The 25,042-nt window shown below is 39.2% G+C and overlaps 1 protein-coding gene and 1 long non-coding RNA gene across 2 annotated transcripts in view; one reads left to right on the top strand and one right to left on the bottom strand.

Annotated features, from left to right (window-relative positions):
• LOC134555608 (vitellogenin-1-like) overlaps positions 1–17,740 on the top strand; it is a 41,991-nt gene extending 24,251 nt beyond the window's left edge. The window contains exons 20-36 of the mRNA XM_063407354.1: positions 646–790; positions 2,319–2,538; positions 3,415–3,584; positions 4,222–4,684; positions 4,937–5,178; positions 5,259–5,315; positions 6,143–6,373; positions 7,405–7,611; positions 8,722–8,864; positions 9,387–9,525; positions 10,673–10,808; positions 11,495–11,681; positions 12,084–12,181; positions 12,748–12,842; positions 12,948–13,107; positions 14,287–14,448; positions 17,467–17,740. Of these exons, the coding sequence (XP_063263424.1) occupies positions 646–790; positions 2,319–2,538; positions 3,415–3,584; positions 4,222–4,684; positions 4,937–5,178; positions 5,259–5,315; positions 6,143–6,373; positions 7,405–7,611; positions 8,722–8,864; positions 9,387–9,525; positions 10,673–10,808; positions 11,495–11,681; positions 12,084–12,181; positions 12,748–12,842; positions 12,948–13,107; positions 14,287–14,448; positions 17,467–17,585 (2,974 nt within the window). The 3' untranslated portion in view covers positions 17,586–17,740. The remainder of the gene's footprint in view (positions 1–645; positions 791–2,318; positions 2,539–3,414; positions 3,585–4,221; positions 4,685–4,936; positions 5,179–5,258; positions 5,316–6,142; positions 6,374–7,404; positions 7,612–8,721; positions 8,865–9,386; positions 9,526–10,672; positions 10,809–11,494; positions 11,682–12,083; positions 12,182–12,747; positions 12,843–12,947; positions 13,108–14,286; positions 14,449–17,466) is intronic.
• Positions 17,741–20,413: 2,673 nt separating this feature from the next.
• Positions 20,414–25,042, bottom strand: part of LOC134555322 (uncharacterized) — a 35,765-nt gene continuing 31,136 nt past the window's right edge. The window contains exons 4-6 of the long non-coding RNA XR_010081405.1: positions 23,405–23,552; positions 21,547–21,597; positions 20,414–20,484 (exon numbers count right to left, since the gene is read on the bottom strand). This is a non-coding gene — a long non-coding RNA (uncharacterized LOC134555322). The remainder of the gene's footprint in view (positions 20,485–21,546; positions 21,598–23,404; positions 23,553–25,042) is intronic.

The raw sequence follows: 25,042 nt of genomic DNA, 5'->3' as shown, positions 1-25,042 counted from the left end.
AAATAGGCTCTTAACCTTCCTGCACAACTCTCTTGACCTCTTGCCAAGTCATGGCCAAGCCATGAGTATTAGTGAATTTAAATCAAGCTGGAGACACTTACTTTCATGATTTCACTCTCCTTTCTTCAATTCTGCTTTAATAAAAATAGCACAGGAAACAGCATTCAATAGCCACCAGTCTCCAGGTTGTTTTTTGAAGTTATGGCAGTATTTTTCCAAATATAATGTCAAAAGAAATTAGAACTAAGGCTACTACAGTGAACACACAGAAGATGAGTTTTAAAATTTAAAGTCTAGGAGCTCAAAATAGGAGACTCAAAAATTAATAATGTAATTCACAGCCAGACTTGTAAGTGTGCTGTTTCTCATGGTATTAGGGTATGAAGATCCAACCAACAGTAAGGTTTTTCACCTGTACACATGATTCTAAAATCCTAATTGGGCTATCTGCCCCTGAGATTGTTCTGTGTCTTTATTGACTCTTAACAGTCCTTGAAAATGCCACAGGAAGGATGTTGTAAATATCTGTGAAGCTATTTGCAAGGTATGATACATTTTGCTGAGTGCAGGCCACAAGGCATTGTTCAGGTCTTTTCCTCAGCAGTGCTTTATCAATAGAGGTTTCCTCTAATGTTTATTCTGCAGGTCTAAGACATTTGCTGTTACACGAAACATTGGGGATTTGGCTGCCAGTAAGATGACTCCAGTTCTTTTACCTGAAGCAGTGCCCGACATAATGAAGATGTCCTTCAACTCAGATTCTGCATCAGGCGAGACTGATAACACTGAGGTAAATGGTGTAGTGTCTGACCATTCTTTTTTGGGCTTCTAAACAGTAGGGAACCATTTCTTTTCTCTGTAGTAAAGGGTACAATTCATCTCTGACCAATGCTGCTTCTCTCAAAATAAGTCAGGTTCAATCTAATAACACAAATAGCTCTATAGGAACATTATTTTAAAATCTGGAGAGTAATACATCAAATTTGCAACACTTTTTCTAGAGCAAAAGCGTTTTCCTTGGTACTTAATTTTGCACTGCCATCTACAGGTCCATGATCTTTAAAATACTTTGCAACCATTATGCAAGCATTACATTCCTGAGGCAGTCACAAATGTTCCACAAGATGCTCCACTGCTCGACTTATAGAGCTGAATTTAATGTTTATAAACATCCTGATTCAAGGATGGAGTACAGTTTGTGCCATGACTTCCTGAGCCAGGTTTCCATAAAAGCCAGGACAGGTTTTCTAAGATGGGCAGTGTTGTGAAGGCATCTCTATGGCAATTCATTCAGCAAAAGGCAGACAGAGGTGAGGAACACACTGTCCTGCTCTGGTTTCATTGTTATCCTGCAACTTGAAGGGTTTTCAGATCAAATAGGAGTTGAACAGAGGACAAGAACAGCACTTTCCTATGGAGAAGTCAATAGACAAACGTGCTATCAGTGAGAGCAGTTTCCAATATCCTGGAACAAGCTTTCTTCCACTTTGTGCCTCTGTGCTGCCCTTCCTGAAAACTCAGCACTCCACAGTTATTCTTAAATGAACAGCAACTGAAAAGTGGCACTGAGTGGAGCACTTCCCAGTAGCACTAGAAATTCCAGGTTTTGTGGTAGAGTTCATGCAAGGCTGGAATCTTGCGAGACATGACAAACTGCATAAAAAAACTAATTGCAAACCTGAATTATATGTGAAACAAAAGCTTGTGATTGTTGTATCTTTAGGTATTTGCTTCATAGTTTTCATTTCATGGATTTGATTCCAATTTTAATTAATTTTAATTTGTTCTTCTGCAAGCATTGCTTACTACATGTAAGTGATATATATTTTTAGTGGAAATTTCTAATACACTTTATGTTTTGACCATTTAATTGATAGAGTGTCACATTCATGTTAGACCTCATCAGAGTTGGAATTTTTGTGGACATAGTTGAAAGTTCTGTTGTGTGACACATCAAAAATCAAAGGAAAAAACTCCAGTCAGTCTAAAGCACTCAGTTTTATCAAGAACCTGTTAACACTGTCAAATACTCCAGAATATATTCCAGAATGATTCTAAATTAAATATTTAGAATTAACTTGTGACATAATTTTCCATTCTTATAGCCTTTTACAGTAGGTAGTGTAATGAACCCATTCAGATGGTAATTTTGTCCAATTTAAAACCAAGTTGTGCTATATTACAGCCTTGGTATCTCAAATAAACTGGTTAATTCCCCCTGCAGAGTACAGGCAGCTGTTACCAAAACAGAATGCATAACATGCAGGTATTCCTCTCACTGTTGTCTGAGTTAACTTGACGTGTGTGCTATCTAATAGGATAGACAGTCTGCAGAGGATGTTTCATCAGGAAATCCCTTTTCCTCTGGACACTCTTCTTCCCGAAAAGAGCCGTTTGTTCAGTCCGTGTGCTTCAATGCAAGTACATTTGGAGTTCAAGTGTGCATTGAGAAGAAAAGTGTGCACGCAGCATTTATCAAAAATGTGCCTCTTTATTACCTAGTTGGAGAGCATGCCCTGAGAATGACCTTCAAGCCAGGTAAATATAACTGGGCCCAAAAAAGAAAATAGTGGCTGAAGGTGTGTGTATATGGATAGATAGATGCAGATTTATACGTACATATATCTATTTTTGCATCTTAAGTACCACTAAATCTACAATTAGAAGTACCAGCCCTGCCAGTATTGGCAGACATGCTCACAGACTATGCTCACAGCAGGAATCCATTTCTCCCCCACTCGCCTGAGCAGCAATTTCCCAGCTCTCCCAGCAATGTCACTCAGCATGGCCAGCGTCAAGCAGAGCTGATCTGTGCCTGCAGAGTGTGTCTGATGCATCCTGAATCATTGGATTTGGGATGCAAGCACGAAGCAATTGGACATGGGCAACAGATCTGATGCAGTGTCCTGTAGCTACATTTTAAAACCCAGACTCTAAAAGGGAATTATGGATTAACCCTGCCAGGATCTAGTCCTTAATGTCTTAATCCATGATCATAAGAAATAAAAGCACAGCAGGCCACTGAATCTAGGTCTCCTAAGTATCAAACTAATGGCCTAACTATTGGGCCATTATTTAGTATTCAAGGGTTGGGCCTCAATTCCTGTCTGACATCTAATTCACTAACCCATGGTTTATCTCTTTAAGCAATCCAATTCACTTGACTTAAATCTGCTGATCATTCTGTTTATTGACTTTAAAATGATCCAGTATTGTGTTAATATTTTAAAATTTGGTTGCAATTATGTGGTTTAGCTATTAGAGAAAATTTTAAACAAATTTGCTCAATACCGATAATAATCATTGAACATTTATATTTGAGAAAAAATGGTAAAATAAATTATGGTAAAATTTGCTTATTCTCTCATTCAGTTGCTAATAGTAACAGTAATACTTATTGTCATGCAATTTCAGTTGACACTGAGGCACCTATTGAAAAAATACAAGTTGCAATTCAAGCAGGAGACCAAGCTCCTACAAAAATGATACGTCTAGTAACATTTGAAGATCCAGAGGCACAAGCATCTTCCAGAAAAGAAGCAATTAAAAAAGTGAAGAAAATTCTTGCAGACACTGATGATCAGGTACTGATGTAAAATTCCCCTTCTGGTTTTGTGGGAGACCTTACACACAGCTTATTTTTATTCCTTCTACTAAGTAGCTTCCTTTGTTTAGATACTATGCCAAAGTGGAAAATAATGACAGAATTTTGGGTGTACCAGGCTTTCAGCAGGTCTTTCGTTGGCCCTCATCCTTTCTGCAAGTGAAAGACATTAGAAAGAGCAGGTTGGTTTTGTATGCTTTTCTGAAAATCTCTTGTAAGAGACAAAATAGCTGTTGTGTGGCCAAAAAGTAGTTTGTTATTTACAGCTACTGCAATTGCAGCAAAATGCTCTGACACCAACCACACAACCTGCCCTGAGACAGTGACAGCTACAGCATTGTCATTACTGACACCAGTTATGTGTTATTGTGTGGTCAACAACTGCTGCACATGCTCCTTATCACAAAAGTGTTTGGGGTATTGTTCTGCTTGTGTGTGGGTTTAACACATTATTATGAAATTGCCTTTGAATTATTGTGATGTGTTGTGAGAACGGTATCAAGAGTGCACCTTGTCTTCCAAGGCAACACAGACTCAGAGGTGTCTGCATCTGATTTTACTTCTGCCGTTCTGCAGGAATACAGACTTTATTTTTTTTCAATGCTACCTTTGACTAGGGGACAAGAAAATACAGGAGCTCATCATCCAGTGCCAGCAGCTCCAGTGGAAGTGCCGAGAGTACGACGAGCAGCCCCTCCAGCAGCGACTCTGATGACAGAGCCTCACAGGGAGGCACCCAGATGAACCTGAAAACAGGGAAGTCCAAGGCTAAAGGAAAGAAGTTCTACCCCTTTGGGGACAGTGGCAGTAGCAGCAGTAGTGGTAGCAGCAGCAAAAGCAGTAGTAGTAGCAGCAGTGACAGTAGTAGTGATAGCAGTAGCAGTGGTGGTAGTAGTAGCAGTAAGAGCAGCAGTAGTAGTAGCAAAAGCAGCAGTAGTAGTAGCAAGAGCAGCAGTAGTAGTAGTAAGAGCAGCAGTAGCAGCAAAAGAAGCAGCAGTAGCAGCAAAAGCAGCAGCAGTAGCAGCAAAAGCAGCAGTAGTAGCAGCAAGAGCAGCGGTAGTAATAGCAAGAGCAGCAGCGGTAGTAATAGCAAGAGCAGCAGCGGTAGTAATAGCAAGAGCAGCAGCAGTAGTAGTAGCAAGAGCAGCAGTAGCAGCAGCAAGAGCAGCAGTAGCAGCAGCAAAAGCAGCAGTAGTAGCAGTAAGAGCAGCAGTAGTAGCAGCAGTAGCAGCAGCAAGAGCAATAGTAGCAGCAGCAAAAGCAGTAGTAGTCAGAGTAGCACCAGCAAGGACAGAAGCAGGAGCAGTAGCAGCAATAGTAGCAGTAGCAAAGCATCTGGTATAAAGCATAAGGCTAAGAAGCAATCCAAGAGCACATCATTTCCACTTGGCAGTGCTGCTGAAGGGGAGAGGAGTGTCCGTGAGCAGAAGCCTAAAACACAGAGTAGCAGCAGCAGCAGCAGTGAAAGCTCTGGTGCTTCCCATTGGCACAGCAGAGCTGACAAACGAGCTGAGACCAACCATGACAAGTCCCAAGAGAAGAGTGGCAGTAGTCACCACATTTCCACAGAATGGGTAAAATATCTAATACTTTGACCTGCTAGGAGGTGATCTTGACTGAGTTGTAGGTAATAACTTCTTTTGCAATTTTGCAGGAATCTCACCTTCCAAAAGTATACAGTCTTCACTTCAAGTCTGCTCACATCCATTGGGTAGGTGCCCAATCCAAGTGCACATTGCCATGGTAGCTGCAGCTAATGTAATCAAGCCTGTTACTGGGGGGTTTTGTTTGGGCCATTTCCCTTGACCAGTCCATAATGTCTAATAGCAATATTGATGATGAACAAAAAAAGCAGATTTATTATTAATATGCTATTACACTATATCCTTTTACTGTTGCAGCACTTACAATTCTCAGATTTGGGTCAGGACACACAAATGCAGACAAAGCTAGGTTAACAAAGACCATGGGGGAATGATTGAACAGTGGAACCTTCCACTGGGAATATTTATGTCCACAGTTCTTAGGCAACCATAGCAAAATCATTACACAGATTTTTTCAGAAACCAGGTTCAGTGCACATTATGGCACAAAGGTATTTTTAACATATATTGGAAGGGTGATACTGGAGTGGCTTTTGTAGGTGTTACCTGTACAGCTATTATATATCCTGCATGTGAAAGAAGATGATTTATAGTGTTATGCATAAAATTGTATTATCTTTTTTTTCTGCATATAGATGTATTTGACCACTTATGAAGTGCCACTTTTCATTTTGCCCAGCATTAGATCTGAACAGTGTGATGTTGCCATATGCAATCAGTGTCTATGCAGTCTTTCTTTCAGCAGAGATGTCGAGGTGGATCCAAGGCATGTTCCAACCCAACATAATTCATGTCTATATACGGAAATAAAAATAGCACTCTAGATATGTCCAAGTCTGTTACCTATAATAGGAAGCTGATAGCTCTGATTTTTATATTTATGCTGTAAAACTAGGGGCTATCACATCGATTTTAACGTATTTTTATTTCATAGCATCCAGATCATAAAGGATCAAGCAGCTCATCATCATCTTCCTCTGAGCTGGGAAGCAGCCACAGAAACAGCAGCAGTAACAGTGACAGCAGCAGTAGCAGTGACAGCAGCAGTAGCAGCAGCAGCAGCCACCACCACCACCACCATGGAGAAAATTCTGCCCACAACTCAAAGAGGAGCAAAAGAGTCGGCAGCCACCACCACAGCCATGGCTCCAGCCTGACACGTGAGGTACAACGCTGTGTGTGGTACCCAGAGCAGCCAGGCTTATCTGGCTGCTGAGCTGGAGCTGTAGATGTGGAGGCACTAACCAGCTGAGGGGGTTAGGCTCAGGAGGGACACTAAAAATCAAGTCTGTAAATTGAAAGTCAGAAAGTCAGAGCTCATTGAGATGTTTCCCCCTGCAAAAAAAAACCAACTTTTTTTTTTCAAACCCCCTTGTATTCAGGTTTTTGTTTGCCTGTTTCCTCTCTTTCATTTCTGAAGGTATTTGCAGTATGTGAAAGCCTAGATTTGGAAATTATACCCATTGAAGGGAATGTAGCTGTGAGTTAAAGAGGAAAGAATTTTCTTTTTCCCGTGAAAGCCCAGAATACAAAATCAGTTGCTTTAGGTAAAAATGAGGAAGAAATAAATAAGTCTGCCTAATTATTTTTAAATGTAGACTGGAGGTCATGAGTGCAGACAGAGTACAACTAAAATCAGACTTTCCATGGACATTACTGATTGGTAAATGTGAAGGCCCATTAAGCACAGATCGTCTTTACCTTTATTATGCACTTAGTATTCTATAATTGTACTGCATAAAGGTATCTACATAATAATAGAACAAATAGCTCTGCAAATGCAGGCAATGTCATGGGGAATTCTGCTACTAAGTAGGATTTTAAAATACTTGATTGACTTGAGGAAACTGTAGTACAGTAAAATAAGTTGTGAATGTGAATACTACTCTGAATGTCTTTAGTACACATTGTAGGCATCTATTTGAAACATTAAAATAATGAACAAACTCTTGCTATATGCATTAAGATAGCTTGGAAGCATCTTGAATCTCTCGTCAAAATAATCATGTCTTTGAATAATTATGTTTCCAACCAAATTCATTCTTAATTATTGTGGGTATAGATATATGTACTGCAAATGAAACTGATGAAGGACAAGGGCTGCTGCCTGCTATCAGCCCACATTAACTGGCCTGTAGGCTCTTTGGTGAATACACAGAAATACTTAAGCACAGATGGTTGGGGGCTCTTTTTCAGCGCAACTTCCTGGGAGATGTAATTCCACCTGGCATTACGATTGTGGCACAGGCAGTAAGGAGTGACAACAGAAATCAAGGTTATCAAGCTACAGCATATGTTCGTTCTGATGCTGCCAAAGTTGATGTGCAACTAGTTGTGGTTCAGCTGGCTGAAACCAATTGGAAAGCGTGTGCTGATGCTGTGATACTGCCTCTGAAAGCACAGGTAAGTGCACAGGCGGCTTCGCACAGAGAGACATCGACAAAGCCCAGAGCAGGCACAGAGAATCTGCTGATTAGGAGTGTTAAACAGGAAAGGCATACTGATTTTGAAATGTTTCATAAAGTTGGTGAAGTTTCAGAAAATATTTCACCTTTCTTTTGAATTAAAAATAGATAATAGTAAAAAAAATACACTCTTCAAACTCTGGCAAAAATTATTGATTTTCAAGATAAATCAAAATATAACCAGTAGAAGCGTAAAAAAAATTTGAAGAACTGACTTCTTCATCACTACTTGTTCTACTATGTGTTTTCAGGATCTGCCTGTTTTTCTGTATATAATTTACTGACCACAAGGTTAGAGATAGTGTTGATAACACTAAGGGCATGGGATTTGGTCCCAGTATGGGCCATTCACTTAGGAGTGGAACTCTTCCTGGATGGAGTTGGATGATCCTTCTCAGTCCGTTCCAAGTCAGACTGTTCTGTAATTTCAAAAGTCTCATAACTCAAATATATTTACAATGTTATATTTCTTAGGATTTATATGAAAAGATGGAAAAAGCAAAGTTGGGTAACAGGTTGATGCCAAAGAGAGCATCATAAATCAAGGAACAGGTCCTTTTTTTTTTGCATATCCCTGTGCTGTGCTTCCCATGAGGTTTTTAGAGCAAGACATGTTTGTGCAACAATTTATAAACCTCTGCTTTTTGCAGCTGCAATTAACAAATTCAGCATAATATTCAGTATAAAAGAAAGTGGGGTGGGTTCAAATCAGGAGGTGTTGGGGAAGGCAAAGAGTGCAGTCCTCTTCTAGGAAAAAAAACCATATTGATTAAGTTACCCCTTCTAAGGAAATCTCAACATGTTTCAGTGGCTGCTTTGAGACAAGAACATGTATATGTAGTTCTGCCCAGACCAGAAAACTTTTTTCCTTCTATGCCTCAGATTTTGCATGAAGAAGTTAAAATTTCTCTGTGAGCCTGATTAAAGATTGGAAATACGAAGGATCAATGCACAAACTGGTGAAAAAATTTTTTGCATTTTGAACTGGTCAAGGTTCATTCTGGGATTCTTTTCTGAGCCTTGGGTGACTGTTTCCCTGTTTACAAAGGCCAGACTGAGATGGGGCAAGGAGTGCCGCGATTACAGGATAGCAGCAGTGGCTACCACAGGACAACTGGCCAGGAAGCCAGCTGCACAGCTGAAGGTGCAATGGGGAAAGCTTCCAACCTGGATAAAAAAGACAAGCACAGCGTATGTAATTCATTATTTCCTAAGTTTTTATTTGACACTTTTACCCTACCTGGCTTTTGAAAAACACTGAAAGGATTGGATGAAATTTTTCAACCCTTACGTACTTGTCCAGGCAGTGTTTGGATGGAACCCACAAGTTCAGTGGCACACAAGTGTTTTATGAATGTGTTCTACTTTTTCTACATGTTTCATATTAAATGATTGCCTCCAAATATTTAAAAAGTATGCTTGATTTCATTTTCATTATTAAATTATTTGCTATTTCAGTTCAAAATACCTTTTTGTTTTAAAATTTTGTTCCTTCTATTCAGTCTCAGAAAAAAACCATTTTAAATAGGCAAAATAAAACCAGTGTGTTTCTTCTGGATAAAATCAACCATTCAGTTGGACCCAAAGTATTATTTCCTTGACTTTTCAGTTTTTCTATTTTTTCCTGATTTTTTGGGTCTACCCATAGTCCCCACTGTCCCATGTGTGCTTTTGTTCATGCACCTGAATTTGTCGCATCTTGTTTACCTCTAGATTCATGCAATACGTTCCTGGTGCAGCACTCGTGTTGGGGTTCTCAGAAGTACATCAGAGAAATCCATCTCATGAATTTATAGTAAGAGCAGCTGCAACAACTCCACGAACAATTGATACGGTAATTAAAGCTCCTGAGGTACGTTAAATTTTTATCTTCCTTTTCCTTACCTGGAATGATTTTCAACTTAGAATGTTTTGACACTTAATGTAAAGAAACAAAAAGCAAAACATTCTCTTTTAGAGAAGCTGCTATATACCTGACTATATTAGGTGGGTGTTGAAATACTTACAACAGTTCTCTTGATTTTGTGCTGCTTTGGCCTGGTTGAAAATCAGACTCTGTAGCCAAATACTCTATTTGCATTTTGAGAACAGCGGCGAGGCCAAATTGTGTCAAGGATGACTGCTCTGTACTCACACCTTTATGCATTTTTATCCAGTGTGACTAGTTCTTGAATGTGGGTCTCAGAGCAGGTAGAGAGGGCCTTGAGAACCCTTTGCACTCTGCTGCAGCCACAAACAGCATCTCTGTGTGTTGGCACTCCAGTCCCATCTCTGCAGTAACCATGCTTGGTGTGACTGGTCTGAGCAAGCCACAAATACAACTCTGCTCTAACCAAACTGGAGCAGTTTGTCACTCTCTCAAAGCAGCCTGTAGGGTCTGCAGAGTCCCACTAATTAATTGGTCCTTGTCCACCAAATCCCTATGCATGTCTTTAAAAATTTCCCCTATGGATCTCTGGCAAATTAATAACAGCTAGCTATTCATACACAGAAACTTTTTTGCCTTTAACCCTCCACAGTGCTTCAGTACTGCAGGATCTTTAGTATGTGGTAATGAAGAAGTTGGCGCATTAGGCATTCATTTGATTCTCTTGGCAAATATAATTTGTTGCTACAGTTATAGATCTTACCCCAATGTACAACATGCCAGTTCTCAGCCCTTAATGAATGGTATTCATTTTTCCAAACACATCCATCATCTCATTTACTCAAATTGTAACCTTATTTTTTAAGAAATCATTCAATTATCACTTAAACTCATCTCTATCAGTTACTTTTCAGTGTTCTTAACAATTTCTCAAAAAGTCAAGTTTGACTAGAATAGATAATAATGATTCCTCACAAAAGCTGAAAGTTAAGGTGCATTCTGCAGAGACTAGCACAACTGCAATTGTAGAAATACATCTTCAAGGGGTTTTTTTTCCAAGATAAGAGGGGGGGTTTTTTTACAGTCATATGGTTCAATTTATCTTAATGTGTTTTCATTTCTGCTTTTTCAGGTAACACTTTATTGTCAGGGATTCCGATTGCCATTCACTCTGCCCTTAGGCCCATCTCCAGATTATGAGACTCGAGATATCACTGCCTGGAATTTATTTCCTAAAATAGCTTCACAAATAGCACAAGAAGATCAATGTAAATGTTACTTATATGTTTGTCTCATGAATAAGCAAATTGTGTAGATCCATCCTCTGCCATGGCTGGGCCTTGCCTTTCCTTCTAATAGTCTTATAGGGAAGCATAACCTCTGGAGCCCTGCTTCCAGCAGTTCACTCCCTCACAGAGAAGCAGGGGTTTTGGCAGGTGAATGAAGAGGCTTCAAACTGCTGTAAACATTCAGTGTTTTGGAATCACTCCTGTCTTCAAGGACTAGAGATTGTCTTTTGCCCCTCCTGAGAAGGTGCCAAATCCACATTGAGAGGCATCAGGTGATGGGCACAAGAGAGTGCATGTATTTTCTGTCCAGTTTATTTTATTCAAAAAGGAGCCACATGACTCTCTACCTGGTTGGTGCCTAGCGCTCCTGTGGGAAATGGGGAGTTTCTATCACAGTTTGTTATGGCATCCAGTTTCTCAAGAATTTTGTACATTTTAGACCCTGTTAGCTTGAGTTTTGTGCTTGGCACATAATCAAAATCAATACTAGTGTAGTCTACAGCAGGTAGTTATTTTGTAGTCCTTACAGACTCCAGCTTCTGCCAGGGAGGTGAAGTTTTCTTCCCGTTTGCTGGGTGGTTCAATCTCATAAAGGTCTTTCAGTGCTTCACAGCAACACATACAGTGGTGATATCTGCCATTTCTTTTATGGTTTTGTTTTGCAGCCACGTGTGAAGTCAGGGAGAGAGATTTCAAAACATTTGATCGTGTGAGCCAGTCATACTCTTTCAATCAAAGCTGCAACTTGATAGTGGTTCAAGACTGTACTGAACACCCAAAATTCATCATTACTACAAGAAAGGTTGAGCCTCAGTCTTTCTCAAGAGAGGTTCACATAAATACAACATCAGCGTAAGTGTGGTTTGTATTGAGGCTTAGAAACTAGGTATAAGGTTTCTCAGGGAGTTAGTCTGGGAGTGGAGAGTATCTAGTTTCTAGCTGAAACTGGTTTTAAATGAGACATATGGGGAAAGACAGCATTTCCAGAAGGGATCCTCATCTGAGACTCTATGGTGTAGTTGCTCTTGTCTTTAATTCCTCAGCCACCAATATCTGATAACTTGCTTACTAAGTCCCCATGCTGTATTTTCTTTAAACGTTGGATATTAAAGCCCACAGTCCCAATGAATTTTGCACTTTGGAAAGAAAACTGCTTGTTCATTCATTCAAATTTAGATAGTCACAAATATCTATACTTTTCACATTTCAAATTAATTGTTAATTTTTTCTCTTTTATTTTTGCTTTTTCTGAAGGAACATCACAATCTGTCCTGCCTCAAATTCGTCTCTCCTTGTGGCATGCAATGAAAAACAAGTTCTATCACACAGTGGAGGTTCTGAGTATGAAAAAGGTAAGCTGATACCCAGTTTTCCAGGACAGACCTGGGAACTAAATATCAAGATTTTACAAATTTCACAGAAAAATCTCAGTGTAAAGAAAACACAATTGGATTTAATTCAAAGAGAAAACTAAAGACAATTTTCTTAAGAATTGTATTGACTTTTGTTCATGTTTCCTATCATATACTCTTGCTATCCTCTAGCACAACTGACAGGTGAAAAAAGCCCTTTCTTATCATATGCCCAGGTTGGTGATTGTTCAGAAAAACGTTCATGTTATAGTCACAGAGAGATGCTTTTTTTCAGACATTTAGCTGGAGCACCACCACTGTCATCATTTCAAAATTTAGCACACTGGATACAGAAGTTAATTCCAACTATAGGCAACAGCAGTAGAATATTTTTGAAAATATATTATTTCTTCTATTTTTGTTTTTCCTCTCCACTTAAATATATATATTTAACTGTAGCAGCAAAATTATCATTGTGAAGGAAAAGGTATTGTGGTGGATTTTGTATCACACAGTTTCTCCATTAATTTAAGATGATCACTGTATGATTCACCTTCTTTTTACAGACAATGTTAAAATCTATAAAAATGGAAAAACTGTTACTGTGGAAGTTCCAGAACTCGGACTGAAGGAGGTGACTTTTGATGGTGTAAATCTTAAGGTACTGCACTTACTTTCAAGGTTACTGCTTTCTTTCTGCCTAGTACCTTGCCAGTGTGACAGACAAACACTTCAGCATTCCCTACAAAGATGTGCTGTTTTGCAGGTTACAGTTGCTTCATGGTTGAGAGGAAAGACCTGTGGAGTTTGTGGTAATAATGACAGAGAAAAGGAAAATGAACTCCTCATGCCAAACCATAGGCTGGCACACAGCTGTTCTGCCTTTGTTCATTCATGGCTATTGCTAGAAGAAACCTGCTCTGGTGGTGAGTGGATCTGGAAAAACTTTATGCTTGGATGGATTATGATTTCACTTTTCCTCTGCCAACAGCTAGAAAATATATTTTTTTAAAGCAGCAGACATCTTTTACTTAGAAATTTCAATATCAATATGTATTCATTTTAACTTTATTAACCACTGACTGTTTAAAACACTGCTTGTGAATATAGATAATATATACTCTAGCAAAAGTCTTGTGTGCAATTCAATGTTAAATAATGCATTTTTATTTCTTACGCTGAGTAGATTTTTTTCTTGAGAGGCCAAATCAGCCCTAATCTTGCTCCCACTGAAAAAAAAGTGTGATTTTCACCATTGTATCAAAACAGTTTCCGCTGTTGTCTGCAAATTTAATTTTACCACACAAGTTGCAGACTATAAATGCAGTGTCAGATCCTACACTGATGTAAATTTCCAAAGCACAAAAAATTTCATTTTTGTTCTGCACCATGTGAGGGTGCAATCTGAGCACAATATTTAGAACTATTCCTACAGTAAAGAGCTTCATCTCACATGTAGCTGGAAAAACAATGTTAGACTCCCATAACATCAATACAGTTTGTTTGGTAGGTCTCCATTTACCTTGGACCTGAAACAATTTTATTGAAGTTAATGGTTGCTTTCTCCCTGACTTCAGTGGCAGCAGAATTGTACTTATCTGTGTGTCAGGAAACAGAGTCATAGCTGGGATCCTGTTAAGTTACATTATACCTTTCTAGTGAGATAATTGCAGCATTATAAAAATCATCCAGTACAAAAATTATCCTTGTTGTTATTATATAAATGTTGCCTTTTTTTTTCATCCATTCACTATAGTTGACTTTTTTCCTAATGCAATGAAGTAGCCATTGTGCTTGCAGTATCTATTTTTAATAGCTTTCAGACATGAGAGGTTATTTCCTGTGTATTAGGTAGTTCTAAAAAACTGAGTATACATGATTCCATTTGGGTTATATTGTGCAATGAGATTTTAAAAATAGTTCCCCTTTCAGACTCTTTCCTCAACTTATTATTGTCCTATCTTGATAACCTCGCTACTGTAAAAATGGTTTGTCAGATACCTGTGTTTTAATAAAAGCAGGAGAGAAAATATGGACCTTTATTATTGCAAGGATCGATTGGGATTTATTTCTACAATTTTAACTACCTTTCCTTTTCCTCCTAGGGTGCAAGCTGCAGCGCAGTTATGTGAAGCTGAATCGAAATCCTACTATTGATGGTGAGGAATCTACGTGCTACTCTGTTGACCCAGTGCTGAAATGTAAGAAAGACTGTACTCCAACAGAAAAAGCTTCAGTAAAGGTTGGCTTCCACTGCTTCCCAAAAGGTACAGTATTTTTCTCCCTCTGTGTGTCATGTACTGCAGGAGCTGTCAGAGCACTCAAAAGAACAAAACACAGCACAGCCATGCACAGACCTGTATTGCTCCGGCTCCTCTCTGAGCTGCTGTTTTTAATCCCATTAGTATTTGCTAGAACTGCTGACAGTGCTGGCCAGCTAAAAGCTGGGTTAGGTGATGGCAGGTAGCATCATCTGAGAAAAACATTTCAGGAGGTAAAAGGGGCAGCAGCGATCAATAATATCACAAAGTAAAATTTGTCATGTCTTCAGGATCTCAATAAAGTTGAGATAAGCAACACTGAGTACTTTTATGTACATTACAGCCTTCAATTTCATATAGACCAGGTCAGGCAAGGCAATTGAAAGTCAGTCAAGTAGTGTGACATGAGTGCTGTAATTAGAGTGCCATGCTATGCCACTGTGCAATACATCAGCAAAAGCACATTGCTGGAAGTTTTTCTAGATTGTTCCAGAAAATGATTCGGTTTTTAAGATTTTTTTATACACACACAGTCATGCCCCAGATTTAAAAAAAAAAAAAAAAAAAAAAAAAAAAAAAAAAAAAAAACCACAAGCCTTTTTTTTCATTTCATTTATACCAGGATAGGAGGCACTGTCATAGTTTCACACTAAAGTTATATAATCATTAAAGGAGAATCCATCCTGAAACCTACAGATATTTCTGATGTTTTCTTTCCTAAATCTTTGAATTAATTACCTACATAGCTTACAGGGAAACCTACCATTAGGAAGTATCTGTTGAAGTGGTTTGTTCTCTGTTAACCATTGTTGGCCAAATCCATTGTTAGCTCGGATAATCCAGTGTAGTTTCACTGGAGCCAATATACTCCTGTGTTGAGTAGTACTAGACAGGATAGAGTAATTTATGTCTGAATTTAAACATCTGTGTAGAACTTTGCACTTAGCTTGTGTTATTAATATCTGCAATGTGCTGAATCAGCCCAGAAAAGTGGAGAGGATCTTTCTATAATAGTCAAATATCTGCAACAGCCTATTCAACAAGTAGCACAGAGAGTGTTAATAGTTTTCTGATGGCTCCCTGAGATGAGAATGGATGCATTCTTTCATAAATAGAAAAACCCACCCTCTACAAAAAAATCCTTCCAAAATCTTATTATATCCATGTTTCACAGATTTCTATTGTGTATCCAAGTCAGCATCTCTGAAGTGTCGTAACCCTAGACCACTCACTGCCTCAGAATATTAGGCTATAATAAAGTTGTCTCATTCTCTCACAAAACTGTTTGAGAAAAGAGAAAAATCAGAAAAAAAGGTATGCTAGTTGTTGCAGCCAGTGCTGCTTTCAGAGCAACTGCAGGCTTCCCTTGTTCATTTACTGAAGCAGAGACTGGGAAGTCTGCTTGCAATACTTCTAATCAAGTCCTTATTTATTTATTTATTTGTGTGTTTGTTTGTTTATTTATTTATTTATTTATTATAAAGGGAAGCAGAAAAGGAGGCGAGAGAGAAGGAAGAAAAAATATGCCATTTATTGTTCTTTAGCTTCCTAAATTGATTGCTTTTTCTTAGGCTAAGGATCAATAGGAAACAAGGCCAGCACTTAAAAAGGTTTCTTTTTCTTTCTTTGTCTGATGACTTGGAGAAGCAGTAGAAGCAGTAGAAATCTTCACTTCACTCAGTCTAGGAACATGTATGCACAAGACAAAGAATTTTTCTCAATTCTTTATATGAGAATTCAGACATGATAGTTTGCTGTTTCAAAACTGAAGGACCCCATCACTGTCACCAGTGGAGTAAGGATAAAATTAAGTACAAAAATGTATAATTTCTCCTGTTGTCCTCAAGTCAGCAAGACTGTGGCCTTAGGAACTTGACTGAGGCAGGCATCACTCCAGGTTTAAGTCCACATATTGGTTTATATTTCAAACATGCCACAAGGCCTACACGTGGGGATCAGTTACTCAGACATGATCCAGTTTGCAAGGAAATTATTTCCTACATGGAGATGAATGTGCTCAGACCCACAGTGTGCCAAGAGTAAGAGACTTAATGTATATAAAAAACAGAATCCAGACATTTTATAGCATTTCTCATTTCACAGCCTGAAAACATTATATATATATTTTAAAAGCATCTCCAGCATCTTTCTGGGAAATATTTACTATCCAGTTTATTATGCAAAGCCATGCTTAATGTTGGAGAGCAGTTTAGCCATGGAGCATGTTAACCTTTCAGAAGAAAAGTGACTGATGCAACCAGGACTCATACAGCAGTGTCCACATTTCCCTGTGTTGAAGGATGGCATGTTATAAATATATTGTCCAACTAAGGAATAAAACAAATGGAAGTAAAATTATGAAAGGTTTATGCCTTTCTCATAATACAAACTTAATTTAAATAGATGTCCTAATATTCTTCCAGATGCAATGATAAACCTCCAACTAGCTATGGATATTTATTGGAGGATGAGTATCATTATTGCATTTAGATTATTTCAGCATTAAGGAATATGGCTTATTCAAGCTGCTGCTGATAAAGCAGTGTGGTAAGGTTAATACTGCAACTGACAATGCTCTGCCAGATTTCACAATACATGGGAAACTTTAATTAGAAGTTTATGAACCTCTGAAAATTCTCCAAAGGGCTTACCCTTCAGAAATGAACTTTGACAAATAGTCAGCTGAAATACCCAGTGATATGCAGCACTAACATAAGTGATTGCTGATGTGGATTGGTACATGGTGGTCTTACACTGACAGGGGCTACCCCCAGCACTTTCACAGCCTCCTTTTGTCTTTGTGCTTCATGAAATGTAATTCATTTTGGTTTTAGAGAAGTATTACAGTAATTATATCATGGGTGAAAATCCTGTTCCAAGTCAATGAGTCAGTTAGATGTCAGTCGTGAGGGCAGGATTTCATTCTTTACTTGATGAGGGAGTTGACAGCCATCAAAACAGTATTTCATTGAAATGTGTTAATTTGCTTGATGTTAGTTAACAATGCCTTTGCTCTTCTGACAGAAACTGCTGTAAGCCTGTTGGAGTGGCAGAAAAGCAGCGATAAGAAATCTGCATTTGAGGATGTTGTGGAGTCTGTGGATGCTGACATTGATTGTACCTGCACTGGCAGCTGTAGTTAAGCTAAATGCTTTGGTGTTGTGCTATAGACATACTACGCAAATAATTGAATAGCTGGACAGATAAGAAGGGAACATAATAGCAGTAGTAAAATATTAAGAAAGGTACTTGAAGAAAACAAGCCTACTGCAAAGTCAAATGCATTATGTACAGTCTGCACTGCTTAATAAATATGTTCATTAAATAAGTATTCATGTGGTCTCTCTTTATTTTGCCCTATCAACAAAACAATCAGGCCAACTATAATATTATACAGAAATTCTGCTCCCTTTTATCTGCGATATAATTACAGCAGTCTGCTCTTAAAATTACGTTCACTAGGTGATGAAAGGAAAACATGATTACGGCTACTGCTAACATTCCATTGTGCAAAGAATTTCATATTTAGCATACTAAAGACACAGTAAGCATTTGTTTTCTTTTATGTTTTCTGGTAAAGAGCAACGTCTGTTCCTGGAACCGTTCTGCAAAAAAATATATTTTACTCCCAGCAAGACCATTAGCCTCAGTACATTCTACAAAGGAATGAATTGGACTGCTAGACTCCCACTGTAGCTTTCCAGAGAGCTATAGTGTGTGACACAGTCTCCATTTTCATTTAAATTTCAATGGATGTGCTGTTGCTTCGTGAACTAACTAAAAGTGTGAATAGGAACTTTTTTTTGCTTTACCATCTCCTATTGTATATTTATGAAAATGATGGCTTCAAAAACTTCAGGGAACAATAATACATCAAGTAGCATTCCAAATACTCCAAAAAGCAATATATAGAAAGATATGTAAGATCAATAGCATCATAAAGCTAAAATAAAATACAAGCAGGACAAGCCAGGCTGTGTTTAACCAGTGAAGAGTCAATCTGCTAGCTTTCACTGTGCAGAAAAGTAATTCCCTGCCACCCCAGGGGACCAGGAATAGGTGGCACCCTCAAACCCCCAAGCAATGGCACAATATCTCTTCACCCTGTGTCACAAATCAGCCGTGCACTGAACCATGGCATGTTTTCCATGACAGTCAATAGCAGCCAGCACGCTCTTCCGAGAGAAGCCTTAGCATGGGCAAGGTACAGCTGAACCAAACCCTGGCAGGAAACTGTCATTAAAGAAAATACTTTTCTTTCTAACTAAAAACTGATCTATCAGAAGGATGATTGAAAACTAAATAGTTGAACAATTACAGCACAGCACTTCACAGTGCTTTTCTTTCAACAGCAGAAGCATGAGTAATGTAAGGATGTACTCCTTTTACTCTCTCGAGCTGCAGCTTGCCACCAGCTTTCAGAAAAGGCACAGGTTTTCTCCATGCACAGCCATAACATCATTACTTCCAGAAGTAAGCCATTTCAAGTTTGTTCAAACCAGATGCCTAGAGCATGCTCTGGGGCAAGGGTATTTGCCTCTGCCCCAAGCCTCTCCCCTGGGGATAACCTGCAAAGGCAAAAGGTAATTACCTGCCTCTTTCTCTTCCTCCAGCTTTAATTTCTTTTATGTATTGTATTTGAGAATATATGCAAATAGCCAGTGCTCTATTCAACAGCTTTTTCTTATGCATGTATCTTCAAACTAAAACTAGTAACATGAATTCTTGCCCTGGTTTTTTGGTGGTTTTTTTCCAATAAAGTGTTCACAAATGCATTCAAAAAAGTTGTGTTTTACTAATTCATCAGAAGTGCTAGACTGCAAAACAGCCTCAAACAAGAGGGGAGATGAAAAAGATTGCATTGCACTTTCCCTTAAAATCACACTAGTGTTACACCTGGAGAGTTCTCTCCTTGCTAGTATTGTTTTCACTGTGGCTTATGGGAGATTTGACATTGACTTTCATAGGATCAGACTGTCCTCTTTAATCCAACACCTCTCTCTTTAATCTGCTTGTTTACAAAAGAGAAACTTTTGCCAGTCGACCACTTCAGATAAGACAAAGGTAGTAGGGAGAGAAGAAAAATGAAGTTTCACGCTCAACTAGTAAAATGGGGATTTAGCAAAAGCAAAGAGCCATTAGTAAGAGAAGAAATTCTGCTCCCAGAGCAGGGAGTTCACTCAGCATCACCCAGAGCTGCGGCACAGGCTGGGGTGCAGGCTCAACCAGGGGAAAAGCAGTCACTGGTAAAGCCCAGGAAAAGACCTTTCTCTGGTCTGCACAGGGCATGGGCAGGACACAGCTCTCATCATTCCCACCTCAAAGGGGCTTTCCCTTCTGTCCACCTCCTGTTCCTTAGTGCCCTCTTGCTGAGACAGCTGAATGCCTGAAAGGCTTCACTGCAGCTGTAAAATCACAATGTAATGAACATTAGAAAAGCCTGAGGTTGGTAGTGTGCACAGAAAAGCAAAAGACTTAGAACCAGCTCATTTTGCCAAAAGAATTAAGAACATTAGCAGTACAAGTGTGAAAAAGACCTTCTGGAATTTCTAATGCACCACACAGATATTTCCAACCCATCTGGGAGAATATCTGCAGTCCAGATTTAAACCTCATTTGGAAATCATGTCTGTCCTATCTTATAAAGCAAGCCAAAGCTATGTACCCAACTGAGTATTAAAATGTCTACTACACAGGCTGAGCTTTTATGCATTCTACTTTTCATTCCTAGTGCTTCTGAATTGAACGTATTAATGAATTCTGGCCTTTACTGCAGTAACCAAGTAATATAATCTCGCAATTATGGTACTCTAGTATGGTTTTTTTAAGAAGTGTCAGAAAAAAAGATGCAGTCCTAAGCATAAGCCAGGCTTGAGTCCTAATTCTGCCCTTGTAGCTCTGTAATGTGGTTTTCCATGAGGCTCGGGACTTCTGCGTCTCATTTTCTGCATCAGAAAGATATGACTACTTACCTACTTGATGGAGTCAGAAATGCTTATGAATTTATAGTCCCATATGTCTTTTGCAAGTTCTTCAGTGATTCTAGAAATGAAAAGTAAATTTTTCCACTAGATCTCCTAACCACACGAGTATATTTTATTGCTAAGTTGAAGGTTTTCATTTTCAGATTCATCCGACTGTAAAATAACTATACATTTGGAAAAAAACAAAACAATACACCTAATTTGTTCACGGTCAGCTTTGGTAAAACCTTAGTGGATTATTCCTAAAAGCCTAGAACTGGATGGTGTTGTTACAGACAGATAGGCAAAAAGGCTATCAGAGACACAGCCCTTTGTATCCCGGACAAAGACAACAAACCTTTTGTGCATCAGACCTGGCTCTTCTGATTCACTAATTTTAAGTGGCACAGTGACTCTCGGGAAAGCACAATCACTCTGCTCTAGAGAAAAGAGCTGCAGCGTGATAGGAAAGGATAAAACCACTAATACCAGACCCCTCCTGGAAATGAAATGCTGGCTCCACAGCATGAGCATGAAAAAAATAGCATCTACAATTCTAACCCCACTGAAGCCAATGGTTAAACTCAACAGAGCTAGGCTTTTACTCAGCATGTTTGAATGAGTTATTAAATGAACTTTAGTTGTCCCTAAAAATAAATGTACTGTGTGGATCTAAGTGCAGCTGATGAATAAGAAACCTCAGGAATCTAGCAAATACAGTAGTTAGGGCTTAAACCAGAGACAGCTCAGAAGGTTGTAGAAGTGAGTAGCTATTAGTGGCCATCTGAGTTTTAAGTCACATCTCAAGGTCTCTCATGCCATCTACTGGCTTTTTTATTTAGTTACAATGGTTTCAATTTTTTTCCTTTAGGTTTTTTTATAGGTCTGATATATTCCAGGTATTTTACATAAATTCCAATAAAGGTTTGGGGTGGGATGTTTTTCCCTCTTATCTCCACACTTGATTACATTACAGTTTGTAGCATTCTGAATATCATTTCACATTGTCCCCAGAGGAAAAAGACATTGCATAAGACATTCTTATTTCTGGTATTGCTGGATAGGCAATAATTATACTGCAAGCAGTACTGGAAGAACAGTTTACTAAGAAAATTCAAATTTGTTTAAAAATAGTACTTACAGTTCATCCTGAATCAGTGTGAGAAGGTTGTTCTTTTGGTACCTGAAAATGCTTAATGTACAGAAAAAAATCTGGTTACCCCTCTTTTTTCACGTGCAGTTCACTTAGCTGTAATTGAAAGGAAACACGTCTATGTTCTAATATTAAGCTGCCTTTCAGATGGGGTTTGGGAAGTGGGAATTATCTATATTGACAGATCTAATGACAGAGCTTTCCCTTCATTTTCTGTAGCCTGTGTCTTCCTGCAGTCCCAATTCCCCTTCCCTATTTATGCTTCCACTGGTCTGGCCAGGACAAATGCAGGCACCTCAGCACACCCTGTTCCTGGGAGAGCAGGCAGTGCTACAGCCATGCACCATCTATTCAGGCATCTTCAGAATTCACACTGTACCCCAGGTTAAAATATCAGTGAGCTGAAGGTTTTGGAGCTTTACAAACTTGCTCCCTTTCCTCTCTGGACCTTCCTTCTGCAGTGCCTTTCACCCATCTATGATCATGAACAGGCTGAGTCAGGAGCACAAGTGACACCTTAGTTGTTGTAAAGGTGATGTTGATTTTAGGCAAGGTTGGAGTTCAGGCTCCAGAACAACCAAATTTGAACATCCAAAACCTCTATGGATCATTTTGGATGACTCCAATTGCCATCTGCATACCACAGGCAAAAGTAAGTCAAAATCTTTACAGTAGCAGTTAACCCAAATATACTTGAGTCCTCTTACTGAAAAGCCATATTCTCCACCATCTTTGATGCATTTGATCTTTAGGTAAATTGACAGCGTTTTGGAGAAAAATACTAACTGGATACTTGCACCATCAAACCCTAAGTCCTGCATAAACTCTGCAAGGGTCACTATAACAAGTACAGTGCTAAACTAGGTGCTGAAATAATAATCCTCAGGCTTTGCCACACCTCTGTTTTATTTCACTTGGAAAAACAATGACAGTGCCTTTTCATACCGAAGCTTCAGGACATTTACATGACTCTTAAAATTATCTTGAGAACGAAGTTAATTTCAAAACAGAGTAAATGGTGAAAAACACATTAAACATTGTGACTATCTCCCTCAAACTTATCTCCATTTTTTTTACATTATTTCCTCCATGTAGCTTCTTAATCTTCACAAGAAAAAGTAACTCAAGATTCCTTAGATATTATATGAAACAATATTTAAATGCCTAGTGTAACTATGGTCATATCTGTCTCTTATGTGGTTGAGAATTTACTCTAATTAGAGCTGCTTTGATGCTTTGTTTTTTGCCAGTTGATAAAAAAGATAATTACAGAAAAAAAAAACCAAACCAAAACAAAAACAAAAACAAACCAAAAAAAAAAAAAAAACCAGAGCAAAGATTCAAAGATTTTGGCCTGAAAAGGCTAATATGCTGGAATTCCACTCAAATTCCTGCTTCTGTGGTCAAAACAAAACTATTAATATTCTAGATCTGTTAACGATTTGGGGGATGATATACAGATTAGATTCACTATGGGCATAAGAGACTAACACAGGCTCAGGCTGGGGCTAGAACTGGCAGACAAGTGCTTGTCTCACCATGGTGTTAACCTGCCTGCATTACTGCAGACTCAGTGCAGATACATCAGTATTTCTGAACGTCTCACCTTTGAGCAATAACACCACTTCCTTTTGATCTACACCATGAGTCATGGTGTCTGGCATTCCTGATTGATGTGTTACACTTTCCTGTGGCTTTCCAGAGCAGTGTTCATCCCAGAGCAATGTACTGAATTCCATTAAAAAGGAGAGTAAAGCACTTCAGGTGGGATCTAAGGCACCTTTCCCTCCAGCCCAATTCCTACCGAGCCTTCAACAGGAAATGCTGAAGATGTTGTCATACTCACCCCATTTCACAGGGCCCTGGGCTCCCTGGGAACAGGCTTCATACCTGAAATCACCTTCCAGGTTTGGGCACATACATTGCCCACTCTGAAACACAGCTGGGGATGGCGGGCCAGGGAACGAGGCTCACATATCTGATGGTTGCTCAATCTGTTAAATCAGTGCATGAAAATAGGCATAAGCATAACCACAAGTGGAATATAGAGGGAAGAGCATGTCATGTGGTGCTTTTCATATCATACATATGAGAAGGGACTGAGCCCTGCAGATTTTCCACCATTTCTGAGCAAAGGCAACGCTGCTTTTTAGGATACTGGAGAGCTCTACAGCTTGTGAAAATTAGGCAGTGAAAGACTTCACTATTTAAAGGTATAGAAGGGAGTACTAAGGATTTCAGTCTTGAGTTATAAGCACCTGCATTGTATCTTTTTCTTTCCTCTGTGAAGCTGGGCATCAGTATCCACAACACTACAGCTTCACATTGGAAAATCCTAATGGAACCAAACTGAAATGCTCCAGAGGAATTAATTGGTGACCTTGCCTGACAGACCAAAATAAATCTGGCAGGCAGGTTGCCCCCTTTGCCAAGTCCTCAGATCCCCAGCTGCAGCCATACGGATTACACTGCTTCCTGGGCTGGGCAAGGTTGCCAGCTCCGAGTCCAGCTAGCAGCCAACTCCCCCGTGCCGCCTCCTGCCTTCAGCTTGGCTCTGCAGGCTCCTAAGCATGCCCAGGGCCAGCTGGTTAGCACCAGGCAGACAGGGAACCTGGCACTGCCCCCACCTTTTGGGCAGCTGGTAGATAGACAAAATGGATTGCTCCACTCATGAGAAATTCTGGGATGCTGACATCCCCCTCCTGCGCTGAGCGAGAGGCGGTGTGGCAGTCCCAAAGTGCCCTGGAGAGTGGATTCCTTCTGCAGCACCTGCAGGCTGCTCTGTGCCTCACCTTCCTCACCCAGACAGGGGACAGAGGAGCTTTTCAGGGGTGCTGTGATGAAGTTACTTCATTTATATTTCTCAAAGGATCTGAAGCTCAAAGCTCTAAATTTTTGCACATCATTTGGTATCCCATTTCAGCTTTCTCTTAATGAGTAGGCACAGACTGGCTGAATTAAAGGTCATGGTTTAGGTTATGGGCACAGGCAAAACTCTGTGCTCTGTTCTCCCAAATCTGCAGCTTTACATGAACAAACACCTACAGAGTAAATCCTGTCCTGGCCAACCAGAATCACAGCTCAGAGTGTGGCTCTATATCATGTCAATATAAATACAAAAATAATTAAGAAGGATTTCTCATTTCTTTCACAGCTTCTGTTATCAACTCTAAGGGTAACTCCCTTATGATACAAACATTTGACTGTCACCTTCACTCACCTGCTGCATGTTTTAGCATGGTAACAAAGAGTAGTTTAAATGTACAAGTTTTTGCTCCTCCTGAGCTTATTTCTCCTTAAAAGTCTCATTTTAAAGGAGTTCTTTTAAATTATTTGTATATGCATCTGATTTATTCTAAAATCAGTGATCAGGACTCTATGCCTGAATGGCCTCGTTACAGCAATAGAAATATTTCCTGAAATTTTGTCCATCCTTTCACCACTGTTCCAGTCATCAAGTCCCCTTTTAACTGCAGCTCCATAT

This window comes from Prinia subflava, chromosome 10, assembly GCF_021018805.1.
Source record: "Prinia subflava isolate CZ2003 ecotype Zambia chromosome 10, Cam_Psub_1.2, whole genome shotgun sequence".
NCBI lineage: Eukaryota > Metazoa > Chordata > Aves > Passeriformes > Cisticolidae > Prinia > Prinia subflava.
This window is presented reverse-complemented; position numbering and strand designations above follow the sequence as displayed.